At 47.6% G+C, this 14,368-nt stretch overlaps 1 protein-coding gene across 3 annotated transcripts in view; it reads left to right on the top strand.

Annotated features, from left to right (window-relative positions):
- Positions 1-14,368, top strand: part of UNC80 (unc-80 homolog, NALCN channel complex subunit) — a 126,897-nt gene that overhangs the window by 97,202 nt on the left and 15,327 nt on the right. For all 3 annotated transcript variants that reach the window (XM_053982081.1, XM_053982079.1, XM_053982080.1), the window contains 9 exons: positions 414-614; positions 2,958-3,081; positions 5,363-5,488; positions 7,349-7,472; positions 8,202-8,408; positions 9,920-10,104; positions 10,945-11,110; positions 12,253-12,432; positions 13,860-13,998. In XM_053982081.1, the coding sequence (XP_053838056.1) occupies positions 414-614; positions 2,958-3,081; positions 5,363-5,488; positions 7,349-7,472; positions 8,202-8,408; positions 9,920-10,104; positions 10,945-11,110; positions 12,253-12,432; positions 13,860-13,998 (1,452 nt within the window). The remainder of the gene's footprint in view (positions 1-413; positions 615-2,957; positions 3,082-5,362; positions 5,489-7,348; positions 7,473-8,201; positions 8,409-9,919; positions 10,105-10,944; positions 11,111-12,252; positions 12,433-13,859; positions 13,999-14,368) is intronic.

Raw genomic sequence — 14,368 nt, 5'->3', positions numbered from 1 at the left:
GTCTTTCTTCTTCACCTTCTTCTTCTTCACCTTCTTCACCTTCTTCACCTTCTTCTTTCTAGGTTTGGGTGTTTTTGTGTAATTGGATAAAAAAGTCCGCATTGCAGGGCACAGGTGTTGGTTATTGGGTTAAAAGTAAAAATAATTTTGGTGTCATTTCTTAATTGGACAGTTTATCCTTAAAAGGCCTTGTAGAGAAAGAGATAGGGCTCCATTTTTACTCTGTTAGAGAGAAATGCTGTAGAATTCATGATTTGTGAGACTGTGACATAGATAAGAACCAATAAACATCTGAGTCCAAACAAGAAATACCGTCTTGCGATTTAATCCCGACCTTGGCAGAAAAGAAGCAAAAGAACCGCCACAGAAATGCAGGTTGTGTTTCTTTTTCTCCCAACGCCCCGTGGTTTCAGGCTGGCAGAAATTGCGCACTCCCTGCTGAAGCTGGCTCCTTACGACACGCAGACGATGGAGAGCCGCGGGCTCCGGCGCTACATCATGGAGATGCTGCCCATCACCGACTGGACAGCCGAGGCGGTGAGACCTGCCCTGATCCTCATCCTAAAGAGATTGGATCGTATGTTCAATAAAATTCACAAGATGCCTACTCTGAGGTGAGCAGGTACTCTGGAAACCCTCTGGGGTCCGTTTCTGATGTTGCAAGCCTTGAAGTGTGGGTACGTCATCTACTGTCATGTTGCAGTGAGCCTTTACAGCATACCTCAAAATTACAGGTGTTTTTATCTCTGTAAGTGTGTTTATGTTGATGTTTTTGTTGTGTCTTCTGGTAGCAGCGTGGTTATTAAGAATTCAAGAGAGAACTTCCAAAAATGTCATTTTTCTTTCCCGAAAAGAAGTCTTCGGATTTTTTTCCATCTCACTGCCCTTTTAATTAACTTCTGCTGTGAGTTTTTTAATGGAAAGTTAAACTGTAGTAAGAGTATTTCTAGCATGGCAATACTGTTGTTGTCTATGTCCTCTGTAAAGACAAAAATAGTCAGGAGCTATTCTGATTGCAGCAGATTGTGATTGCTCCCTAGTAAAAGGCAAAGAACTGCATCAGCTGCTTCAGGTCCATGCCTAGTGGAAGCCTGGTAGATCACACAGTGGCTTTATGGTATGTACAGGCTCTGGCAACTTCAAGAAGTATCGACTGTGAAGCATCCCTGATTGGAGGCAGTGGTACAAATCCAGTCTGGGTGGTATAAAATCACTCAAAACTGTGAATTTTCCAGTGATCTGAGTAAAAAGAGGCATTGGTCTTGGTCACCCTCATGGGCATATGTCCTCAACTGCTTGAATGGCACTTCATTGGCAGTCTCAGCTGAGAAGCCAAATCATGTTAGAGAACATCAGATTTATGTCCCAGTAGGAATCAAAGATGGAGCAATAACAGGGAGGTAATATCTTCTTTCTGGCATCACTATCCTTTTCTTTGGCTAACCTGCTTCAAGAAACTCCACCCTTGTAGGGAATTCAGAGGCAGAAATTTTGGTGCTTCTCTCTCCTGTTGGTTTGATTCTTTGCCATGTCTTGCCTGTTTCTTATTCATTCCTTCTTTCCCTGCTCATACTTTCTTCTGCCTCAAAGGCAGATAGGGGTTTCTGTTCTTGAAGATCTTTCTTCCTTATTTAAGTTGAATGTATGTCCATAAATTAAAATTCCTTTCATATTCTTTCTCTCTCTGGCTGTACCTAGGCTTGGCTTAAATTACTCTTTTGTCCACAAAAGGACAGCAAAGCCACTGGACCAAATGCAGCAACTAGATTTGAGCATCACAGATTTGAGTCAAGCAGTCTCTTTGGGATGGGTCTGGGTGCAAGAGCCCAGGAACCATCCCTTGGGGCACTCATGATCAGAATCTTATACACTGCCTCCAGTGGGCATCCCACTCCAAACCCAGTGTCTGCTGGAACCAGTGGATGTGTAAGAACAAGTACAAGAACAAACCACTGTTCTGGGGACTTAGTTACAGTGGATGCACAAAGGTGAGATTTATGGAGAATTTATGGAGATTGGTCTGGAGAAGAGTTTGCAAAGCGAACACTTGATTCCCCATGTGGCTCTGAGAAGTCACCTGAAGAGCTTGACTGGGGTATTGTTTAAGGCTTGAGCTAACAAGCTATGCCAGCCTTTTGTCTTTCTGTCCCAGTAAATGCAGTCAGATGCTTGTGAACTACAATGACTGCAGAGAGTCAGGCCCTGAGATGAAGGGTGTGAACCACTTTGATGTTAACCTGTGCTCTGTCTGCTTACGATTAGGAAGGGAAATCCTTTCAGCATCTGGTATAATCCCTAAATTTTGTTTTGGTGAAAAAAAAGCAAAGTGTCAGGGAAGAAAGGATCCTGGAATGAAGGACTTTGGTGCTGATGGGGAGTGAATCATTCCTCCTGCACAAGGTGGAGATGAAGATTATACAGCTGGGTCAGTTTACGTTTAGGGCAGTGTGTGTCTGAGAGTGACACTGGTGGAGCAGCCAGAGGAGCTGCAGAGGAGCTCGCAGAGGCCACTCAGGCTGATGGGGTCTGTTCATGCCAGCGGGAACATCCACGAGCCACATGGGATGGAGGGCGATGGTCTCGGCACAGCAGACCTTTCCCCACACAGGCACACCTGAGGCCACTGTGCGGCCTCCCTCTTCAGTGGCAGCGAAGCATCAGGGAGTGAAACGCAGCTCCTGCACCGCTGCTGCTGTGAGGGCTCTGTGTCAGCAGCCCCAGCCCGCTCCGCCACGTCTCTCGTCTCTCGATCGAACACCCCGTGTGCTCTGTGGCTCTGTGCCTTCCCGGGCCGCGTGGGTAAAGCGTTCTCCTGTCGCGCGCTCCGTGCTGCTCCCGGACATCGTGGCTGTGTGACACGTCTCCTCTGTGGGCGTCACTGTGTGTCGGTCGCCGTGTTTGGGCGTCTGGTGGGGGGCAGGAGCCCGCGGCTAACGGCACCTACTGTTGTATTGCAGGCGCCAGGTTGAGTGGGAGCCTGCCAGCAGTTTGATTGAAGGGGTTTGTTTGACACTTCAGAGGCAGCCTATCATATCCTTCCTGCCTCACCTTAGGTCTCTGATCAATGTCTGTGTCAATCTGGTGAGTAGCCGAGCGGCAACCCCATGAACCTTTGCTAAACCTTCCCCTGCTGTTGGTTTCTCTGGACTGAAGATGACAGTTTATTCCCAGTCCTGTCATTTTACCTGTCCCCTTTACCCCTCACAAGGGGGCTCTGCAGGTGACGCTAGAGACAGGAAGGTTCATTTTTGAAGTGGTGCATGGGGAGATACAGTGACCGACAGCAGCGGTCAAGCGATTTATTTTCCATCACTTCCCACGCACCACTTTGAAGATCCACCTTTGCCAGACTGAGCTGAGAGCTGAGGGCTGCAAGTTGGAGAGTGGGGTGGTGGAGCCTGCACACACCTGGTAGAGACGGGGAGAGGGTGGCACTGGGGATACCTACCGTCCCCAGTGGGGAAGGGCCCTGATTGCTCTGTCAGAGGCCAGCAGCTGCTGGATAGTTAGAAGGGTTTACAAGGTGAATTGGCTCCACTGTCTGTAATGTCCCTGGCTTGATCTAGTACAGGTTTGCACTGTACAATATTCAGATCCCTCTCTTAGTAAAGTTTATGCTCCTAAGAGTGTTGCAAGAGACAGGTGATATGGAGAGAGTCTGCCTGGTCATTCAGTGGTAGACCACAGCGTTTCTGCAGCTGTTAGACTGGGGACAAGCCCCCACTTTGATGTCCGTGTAACTCCAGCCATTTGGGCAAACAAGCATGCTTTCATTCCATATGCAAAAATATAAATGAAGGGGGAAAAGCTGCACTAGAATTTTACTGTTATTGGGTTTTATAACATTTTCTCCTTAGAGCATAAATGTTATAACCTTACCTTGCAGCTTACAAAAAACATTTCAGGGTTCACCAGTGCTCTGAGGGCCTTTAAAAACAATGATCATTAGCTAAAATGCAATGGCAGGTTTTGCCAGGTTCCTGTCCTTCAAGTCAATTCGGCACTCATCGTGCCGCAAAGGCAGGGAAGCTCCAACCTGTCAGAGCCCATAAGACTTCTTCCCCATCCAAGCAGAGGTAGCAGCTACCTGGCACTAATACAAATCTGGGCCCTCAGATTGCTTAAGAGTTGTTACATGGGGAGGTTGCTACACAGCTAGCTCAAGCAGGAGTTTGGAATGGCCTTGCAGTTTTATCAAGCAGGCATGGCAGATTGAATCACCCCAGCGAGCTCTCCAAGGGGCCCACAATAAGAATTAGCCAGTGCTCTAAAAATAGCAGAAAGCTCTGCAGTGCTGAAGTGCAGTCATTGTGCTTATGTTCTGCTGGCTGAGAACACCAGGGAGAGCTACCAGGAACACATACTTACTGCCTTATTGCACTGTGAGCTGTGGGAGCACTGACTGCATGGTGTATCACATGTAGACCACGAAGCCCAAAAATCAATCACCCAGGAAGGCGGGGAAATATCTCAATGATAATCAATAGTGATGTAAAGAAGGGGCTCTGACACTTTTCCTTCCAAATTGTCCTTTGGTTTTCTGGCAAAAAATTGGTTACTGCCTTTTTCCCCAGGCTGAATTTGAAAAAGAAGCATGCATTCATCTCCCATAAGCTTAGGTGTCTGCCAGGTACCTTCTCCCTGTTCCTGTCATCTACATGTGTCTGGTCATGGTGAGAAACAGGCATATGCAGGCCTGTGATTTAATTGCTCCTGAGGGACACATCCCAAACAGTACAAATAACTCTTCCCTAGAAGTGCTGTTTCCCTGTGGTGAATATTCAAGAAGTTCCAGACAACCAGGGCACATGCAGGTGACTCTGCTTCGGACATCTGGGGTCGGTCAGCTGAGAGGAATCATGCTTAAGAGTTCCCCAGAATAGGCTGTGTTTGAGAGGAATCTGAACATTGTACAAAACCTGGCTTGGGTCAGACTTAGGACATTATTTTTCAAGCAAGGGAAGGGAAAAGATGTCCACTTTCAATGCAGACTTTTTGCTTTGACGACAGATTTTTATTTGTTACAGTTGTCAAATGACATATCCTCCAACTCTAGCTGTTCCACCAGTCCAGTGCTGGTCATTCAGGGCTGGTACTGGGTACATTTATAAATGTACCGGGTTCCCTGTGCACTCCTCCCATCCATGCTGGTTTCCCTCTTTTCCCCTCCCCTTCCCTGCTAGAACACCGTCTCCTCACTGGCCCCAGCTCCTGCAAGGACCACTGAGGGGGCTGGTTCTACTAGATCCACCCCAACTCAGTGCTCAATGAAAGGCACCTCCATTTCACTGACGTTGGAGGATATGGCATGGATGAAACTGTAAGTAGCCAGTTGTGGTGATGTGCTCTGTTTGTATTGCAGGTGATGGGAGTGGTAGGACCCTCCAGTGTGGCTGACGGATTACCCCTTCTTCATCTCAGCCCTTATCTCTCGCCACCTCTGCCCTTCAGCACAGCTGTTGTCCGGCTTGTAGCATTGCAGATACAGGTGTGTCTGCCCTGGCCCACGGCCAGGCCTTTAGAGCTTCTGGTTGAGACACCAACTCATCAGTGCTCTGTTTTCTTTCTGCAAAAGCTGGGCAAAAACTGTGGAACGTGCATCAAAAATTAAGGAGAAGCGACATGTAAATTCTCCCTTCTTTCTGAAGGCTTGAACTGAGCTCAGAACTCATCTGTTGGGGCCAAGTCCACAGCAAGCATCCATCAGCTTAACGCTGCCATTGAAGTCCAGGGAGTTTGGCTGATGGATGCTGTGTAAGGCTCTGACAAGCAGGTCAGGATTCTCTGCAGGATCTAAGGAGTTAGCGTAAGACTTCTGCCACAGGAGGACGGGCCCTGGCTTGGGATACATCCATGCAACCCTTCGTGTCTTCCTGTGGGACCATGTGTGTAACTGAGAGTGGAGTTTGTGCTCTTCTGCTCTTACCTGAGCTGGTCACACAGTGTGCCAGCACAAAAAGCAGGGCAACTTGGCTTTTCAGCTGCTGACGCAATGGTGTCCTTGTTGCCAGAATTAAAAAAAAAAAAAAGTTCCAGACTTTTTGGAGAATTTCACCACTATTCCTTTCTCATAGCAGCACTATAACTTTTTTATAGAGTCTTTCTGCCTCGGTGTCCCTTTCCTTCCCCATTGGCATGAAATTAGTCTGAATGGTGACCAAAGAAGTGGCAAATTTCCTTATCTAGCTCCAACTTGCATTTTAAAATATGCATTGGTACATCCAGTTGAATACTTAGGCAGGTATTTGTGAGCAGCAGGGTGGCTTGGGAAGGAAGGCTTACAGGGACCAACACACAAAGCTGTCCCTCAGAGCATGAGGTACAAAAGGACTTTTTGGTACAAACTGACACAGAAAGAGAACAGATTTCTTCCAGCTCTGAGATAATGGTTCTTTAATCAAAACAAATGAAAACAAAAGGCTACTTTCACCTGCTGTGAAATATTATCTACTAAAAAACCCAAAATAGATACCAAATTAATATTTTTTAAATTATGGGGAACATTTATTATGCTCTTTTCCCTGTTCACTCATTTGTGGGCTTAAATGTAATGAAAACCGAGCATGTCAGGAAAAACACGAATCATAATTCCCAACACTTCCAGCAGAATAAAAAATAGAACTACTTCACACCCCATCAGAAAACATCTCCTAGAATTTCTCAGCCCAGGTCTGCAAGCTTGAGGAGTTGCAAGGTTCAGTTGCATTTCACAGCTAAGTCTGTAGCAACTAGGATGTTGTAAATGAGCAAAGGTTCTAGTGGCAGCTGTTTGACTTAACTCCTCTAAAAGAAGGTGAAAGACCTTTCAATTTAAGCTTGACTATGTGTCAAGAAGTAAACATGCAATTTGTTTATTTTTCAGGAGTTCATTCTTTGTGTTAGGGAGGATGACAGGGCAGCACAAAGTGAGGCAGAACAAAAATACCTTTTGGGAATAGCCTCCATGTTCGGACAGGAGAATATTTAGATAATGTCATTTGTGCAGTTTCTCTGTTCCTTTTTTTATTCTCTGTGTCAGATCCTGATACCACTCACAGCAGTGCAGAGCTCAGCACTAACACTCAGCTGACTCCTGTGGGATACATCTGATTTTGTTAATTGATAATTAGGAGTTAGGAGTGTGGGCTTCTTACGTTTGGCTGTGACACGAACAGGTGATCCCTGTGTTACTCTGGAATTCCCTTTACTCCTGACTAAGTGGTCTGAGGGCATCTCATTCAATCAGATCAGCAGTGCTGGTGTTGTGCTGTGTGAACAGGGTGGCCGGGGGTTCGTCATTCCCGGCAGTGACTTGTGTGCGTGATCTGCTGATGAAATCGTTTAATCCTTTTTTATTATTACTGCGCAGGCTTTGAAAGAAGATTTCCCCCTAAGCCATGTCGTCTCCCCATTCACCAATCAGGAAAGAAGGGAAGGAATGCTTTTAAACCTACTGATTCCATTTGTGCTCACAGTAGGATCTGGAAGCAAAGGTCTGACTAATTTAACAAAAAGAATTTTTGTCCCCCTTTTCTGACAACTGATGTTTGCACTTTCCCCGCTCTCTGTATTTTATTTTAATTTTAAATTTTTAATTTTGTTTTCTGTCACTGGCAGTATGTCAGCAAAGTGCCCTTTGGGTCTGAGATTGAAAAGAGCCCTATTGGGATTAGTTATTATTTCTTCTCTTTATTTCAGCTGTCCCTTGGTTCTTGAGTCAGGTCTTACACAGACGTGCTCTGCTTTTGAAACTGGAGTGCAGGGCAAGACAAATCTGTTGTAGCAGAAGTCACAGAGGGGAGCAAAGATCACAGAAATTGCGTGCCCCCGTGGATCACAGTTTACTCAATCCATGCCACTTGTCTTGCACAAGTTCTGCTCCTTGCTTTCTGCTATAGAGGGTCTTCACTGGTAAATCCCTAAATGAAAGCAAAGAGTAAAGGGAGAGGGGAATGCCAAAAGGAAATGAAACCACTGGATGGGACATTTCTTTGTGCTGTGTAGCTCTGTGTTTGTGCGTGTTTGTGTTGGTGCTAAAATAACCTTTGCCTTTGCTTGCAGGAGGAGAAGCAGCATAACAAAGTGTGGGGGACGGAGTTTTGGCTTAGGGGACATTTGAGATGCACCCCATTTTGGAGCTGAGCAGGGTCTGGATCTTTTGAGCGTCTGTGATGGGATGTAGCCTGATCTTTCTCTCTCTTTCCCCTCCCAATGCATCTCAGACAGCCCCTGGCTGGAGCAGCCTGAGGTCCTGCTGCTGCTCCAGACTGTTATCAATATCCTCCTGCCACCTCGCATCATCAGCACTTCCCGCAGCAAGAATTTCATGCTGGAGAGCTCCCCTGCCCACTGCTCCACCCCGGGGGACGCAGGGAAGGACCTGCGCCGGGAGGGGCTTGCAGAATCCACCAGCCAGGCTGCCTACCTGGGTGAGTGATGGCCTCTGCTGACCACTGGGAAGAGACAGAGTTAAGGTGGAGTGCTCTAGGCTGTAGAGAGCACCAAAGAAAACCATCTCAGGCAGGAGCTAACTGACCTCTTTAGAGTTGCTTTAGCCTTGTCCTGAGCAGGGGCCAGAGTGTGAAGTCAGGAGTATCTCTGGAGTACACGGCAAAGTGAGCGGTGTCTGTGCTGCAGCTGGAGGAGGAGCAGCACAGGTAGAAGTCACTCAGTTTTCATACTGCCAGACCACAGCAGAAGCCACAAAGGCGAGTCAAACTGCCCATCCGCCCCTAACATCACAGTCCCACTGGCCCTTGGCCATCTAGGGCGAGAGATGATGTAGCCTGTCTGGCTGCTGGCCCCACACTGGCTGGTGTGCCCTCTGCTTGCTGTAGGGTGGTGCAAGATAGTACTGTATTATCTCACATCTGAGCCACAGGTGAAAGGACAGAAAAAATAATTAAATTGGAGATGCAGCATCACTGAGGGCAGTCAGGCCTATACAGGGACAGTTTAGTCTAAAGTAGCCCTTCAGAAACAGCTTCTCTGTTTCTGATTTTGTGAGGGCATTTATCCGAAGATTTATATTTGGGTCTTTGTTAACCTGTATCTGGAGAATGGAGTAAATCTGATGAAAAATTGGCAGTTCACCACTGATTTAGCCCCCCACCCAAACAAACCAGGACATAGATGTCTAATGGCTGAGAAGTCTTGGCCATCCCATTAAGTAAAATGGAGTAGTCAACTTTCCCCCAACAATTCCCAGGCCTTGCTGTTTTTACCAGACCAGGGGGGCATGGAAAAGGGGAGATTCCTTGTCTCTCCTGTGAGCCAAGTGTTAATCACTGCCCGCTTTAATGCAGAACATTGTTTTGAACTTTGCTGCTGTTCATCCCCATTTGTAATGCCATGCTCTTGCTCTTGAGAATTACTGCCCTTGGTTTACTGGAACATACTTGTATTTAAATTGCAGTGTGGCTGTGACTCATGCAGCTGCTCCGCTAGAAAGGTTCTTGTCATCACCCTATAAATCATCTCCAGATTATTGTGCTCCCTGGGTGACTCTTTGTGTGGATATGCTTGGTCAAGATTCTTGAGGTTGTCTGATCAGCCAGGGCTGTATTCCTCCTCTGACCTGCTTCCAAAATACCTGATTCTGAGAAGACAAAATAACTCTGCAGGGAAGGGAGAGGGAACACCAGAGCAAGAAAATACAGAGGAATTTAAGTATGAAGTAGAAAAATTTCTCCTGAAATGGGACTGCCAGTCCTGATCCTGAGGCCTTTACTATTAGAAGGCTGTTTGCTCCTTCCCTACAATGTTTGGAGAGTGATAGAAAAGCCAGTTGTGGCTCTGAGGTGTGTGGGCGTGCACGTACACGCAAAGCGTGCCTGTGTAGGTTTGTGCCCAATGTGGCCTCCCTATCCTTCCCCCAATGCTCGTGAGGGACACTGGTGACATCTCTGACTGCCCTTTGCTCGTGTGTGTTCCCCTGTAGCCCTGAAGGTGATCCTTGTTTGCTTTGAACGCCAACTGGACAGCCAGTGGTACTGGCTGAGCCTGCAAGTCAAAGAGATGGCCCTGCGGAAGGTGGGAGGGCTGGCCCTGTGGGATTTCCTCGACTTTATCGTGCGAACACGGATCCCTATCTTTGTGCTCCTTCGGCCCTTCATCCAGTGCAAGGTAACAGTTGCTTTGCTCCTGATGTATCACTCTCTGAAGGCAAGATAGCCCTTGTTCCCCAGCTGAGAACAGAGGAACAGCACTGCTGGAAGAACTACATGTAGTGAGTGACCTTTCAGAAGTTAGTAGGCCTAAGAACCCTTTGAAATGAAATCACAGAGCTTTTTCCTAGCCAAAACTAAAGAGTGTACCAGTCATCCAGGAGCTCTGATCCATGGAGTACAGCTAGTCTTAGTTCCTCTGGAGGGGGAAGTGCATGTGGACTTAATTCTACAATGAAGACATTCAGAGGCACTTGGAAGGAGTGTGGATGTGCTGAACCTGGGAGGGTGTTGGCAGAAATTGTCTAGTAATCTCTCTTCTGCACAGAGCTGGGCAATACAGCTAACAGCCAGGAAGGACCACTCCCCTTTCCATCTCTTGGATGAAGGTTCTGGCAGGACTTTTGTGCATGGACAGGCAGCTGCTAGGCTAAGGCACCTGGGGCTTAAGTTAATCACAGCTCCTTGCTGGTTACTAGGCAGACTAGCACATGGTCCTCTACCTTATTTAGCTTACCTTGTCTCTCAGACTAAATCATGGAGGAAGAAGCTGTCTCATGATAGGATCATGAGCTTAGCATAAGGGAGCCCTCCATGTAACCTGTGCCACTGAGGTTTTGATCTCTGTTCAGTCAAATAGAAGATTGTCCCTGAAAGACAGGTGGAAACCTCACAGATGGAGCCAAAACCTCTTGACTACAAAGCCTGCTGGCTGCAGGCTCATGCTAGTCTGGAGACTAGCCCCAGTTCCCTGGGCACCATCTCCCTGCAGTTCTAACTACACATCCCAATTTTGCAGCTGCTGGCCCAGCCCGCTGAGAACCACGAGGAGCTGACTGCCCGGCAGCACATCTCGGACCAGCTGGAGAGGCGCTTCATCCCGCGCCCGCTCTGCAAGAGCTCCCTCATCGCCGAGTTCAACAGCGAGCTGAAGATCCTGAAGGAGGCTGTGCACAGCGGCTCTGGTAAGGAAGGCAGGGAGAGCTCATGGCCCTCAGCCCAGGCCAGACAGCTGCTTGCTCTGCAGTAACTTGTGAGGCAGACCTGGCCTCTGCCTAAATGGGAATGGGGGTAATCCACACACACCCTGCCAGCCTGCCCCCCGAGCTTATGCTCAGCCTTGCCACTGAACAGCCAACAGAAGTCCAGGTTAGTTGTGAAATGCACCTATTTTTACACCCAGTCTGAATTCCTGTTCCAGTCTCAGCTGGCTTGTGCAGCCCCAGTGCAGTGGGGCCCTCCAGGCCACTGTAAAGCCAAAGCTCCTTGTGCAGAAAGGTCTGGCTGTTCAGCAGTTGCAGATCTTCCTCCTCCTTCCTCCTGGTCTCTTTGATTTTTCTCTAGTTTGACATCCACATCGGCATCCCTGAGCTGCTGGGGCACTTCAGAATTCTCTCCTGCACAAGGGGAGACTTTTCTCCAGTGACGGCCACCCCTGTTGCCACAAGATGGCAGCCGCTGCTCACACATGGCAAGCGGTTTATGTGTTTTGTTCGTAGGAAAACAAATTCACGAGGAGATGCTTCAGTCTTTTTTCCTTGGCAATAAATTGCCTTGTTTCTAAATGTTGAAGCTGATCTGTAAAATACAGGTTGTGAAAATCAGGCTGCGTAAGTAAAACAGAGATTTTGGAAAGGTGAGGTGAGCAAGGCAGCTGCTAGTGTTTTGTCACCTCTGCCACCCCTATTACAGTATCACAGAATCATTAAGGTTGGAAAAGACCTCTGAGATCATCAAGTTCAACCTTTGACTGATCACCACCTTGTCAACTAGACCATGGCACCAAGTCCAAAGTCCAGTCATTTCCTGAACACCTCCAGGGGTGGTGACTCCACCACCGCCCCGGACAGCCCATTCTAATACTTAGCAACCCTTTCCATGAAGGAATTCCTCCTGTCCAGCCTGAGCCTCCCCTGGTGCAGCCTGAGGCCATTTCCTCTTGTCCTGTCGCTCCACCCTCCTGTCAGGAGTTTGTAGAGGGTGAGAAGGTCCCCCTGCCCGACTAGCCCAGGCAGAACGAGGTGCCCGACACGACAGGAATGCTTGGCTTGCTGTTGCTCTCCAGTGCCACCAGTGACTTGGCTTTGGTTTTCCCCCTCTTGCGCAGCTTACCAAGGGAAGACATCTGTCAGCACTGTGGGCACCTCCACGTCTGCCTACCGCCTGAGCCTGGCCACCATGTCCCGCTCCAACACGGGCACGGGCACGGTGTGGGAGCAGGACAGTGAGCCCTCCCAGCAGGCCTCGCAGGACACGCTGAGCCGCACCGATGAGGAGGATGAAGAAAGTACGTGGCCAGACACGAAGCCCCGAACACTGAAGATGTTTTCTTGATGCCCAGAGGCCGTCTGGGAGGGGGGAGCTCAGCTGCCCCTGTCCCAGTGTGAATAAAAGGCCCACAGGAGCGTGAGGTTGAGTAGCTGGTACATGGTGTTAAAGTTTGGGTTGTAAAATACCTCTTCATTGCCTTCTGAGCTGTGGCAGGGCAAAGGGGAAGGCACACGGAGGTTTTCAGTGCCTGTGACCCAGGATGATGTGCAGTCATCACAGTGCTGACAAGGCATTTGGCAGCCAGGCCTCTCTTGGGCCCTCATGACAGTGGGCAGGGGCTCTGTAGTTAGGATCCTGTTCCTGCAGGATCCCCAAAAGCATCAAACAGAAGGAGTGAAAATGGGGGGTTCAAAAGAAAGGCCCATGCAGTTACAGCGGAATTGCCTTTTGGGAAAGAGCAGTTAGCCTGAAACTTTGCAGGTTCAGCCCAACTTCATTTCAGCTGAGTTCACCACTAAACTTTGTACAATCCACCCAGAGCTGTACTGCTTATACATTGTTCAGATATTTACTCACTGTGGCAAAATATGGTTTCAGCCTCAATTAACTCTGAGCCACTCTGTGGAACGTTAAGTGTCATCTTCCTGTCTGAACTGTGGCATTATTTCCTCAGCCCTGCCTTGGATAAACACTGCTGTAAAATATTTCAGTACATCAGAATTGAAAAAAAAAAGTCAAAAAGAGGAGAGAAAATGACACAACCCACCCCTTTGTTTTCTTTACTTGTAATTAACAATTTGCTGTGGCAAAAACCACAATAATTTCATTCTGGATACTTGAGAAAATTTGAAACAGCACTGAAAGTTTCAACCAGTCCTGATTGCAATCCAGCTGTCTGCATAGTTCTCTTGCAGTATGATGTAATTGAGTCAATTTATCCAAATTTTTGGTGACATTTTAAAATGCGTGTCCTGAAGGGTGTTGAAGGGTGTCAGTTCTGCATTTTGCTGTCAGGTATTTTGGCTTTTTTGTCACAGTGCTTTGCGAGATCATAGCAGCAGTTTATTTCACAGCAGGAAAACGTCCAGTTACTACTTTTATGCTGGAAACGCTGCATATTAACATGCAATTCTATTAATCACAGGAATTAATCTCTAGTGGAAGCTGAATTCTGCAAACGTGTTTTCCTGAGAGCCATTTAAGCTGAAAGAATACATAAATCTCTGCCCCATGTTTGTCAGGTTCCTCATCCTGCAGAGGTTTTTGTCTTTCTGCACACTGGCTGTAAAATCTAATAGAATATTCCAATTTGCAGGCTTGAGCTCTTGGTAAGTGAATGCCGGGTACTCCTTTGGCATCCTGTTATCTCTTGACAAGTGTCGAGATGCAGGTGGGGTTTGGGTGGTTGTTTCCTCTCTTTTCCTGTTTTTTCTCTCATTCTAGATGACTCCTTGAGCATGCCCAGTGTGGTAAGTGAACAAGAAACATACCTTATGGGTGCCATTGGGAGGAGGCGGTTCTCCAGCCATCTCTCCAGCATGTCTGCACCTCAGGCTGAGGTGGGCATGTTACCCAGCCAAAGGTAAAAACATGGGCTTTTCACCTTTCCCATTTTAATAACAAGAGCAGAAATGGCCCAGGTACATCAGAGAGGCGGGATAGTGGAATTGGTGCCAGCATAATGATGCTAAATTCATTTGTCCTGGAATAATGTTAGACCAAGGGTGCAGGGTTGGAAATAATGATTTTCCAGGGCGATCTGTGTTGTGTAGGGTCCATAAGAACAAGCTGTCATCCCCAGCAACCTTCCTCTTAAACAGTTTGAGAAACACTCCACATTGCTATTTTTCTCTGCTACCACTGAACAGCAAAAGGAAATGTGGTTTTGGGGTATTCACTGAAACAGGGGACCATACCCAGTTTGTGTAGGGAAATGGGGAGGAAAAACTTTT

Source organism: Vidua macroura, chromosome 7, assembly GCF_024509145.1.
Source record: "Vidua macroura isolate BioBank_ID:100142 chromosome 7, ASM2450914v1, whole genome shotgun sequence".
Lineage (NCBI taxonomy): Eukaryota > Metazoa > Chordata > Aves > Passeriformes > Viduidae > Vidua > Vidua macroura.
The sequence above is the reverse complement of the archived record's forward strand: the minus strand, read 5'-3'. Positions and strand labels throughout refer to the sequence as shown.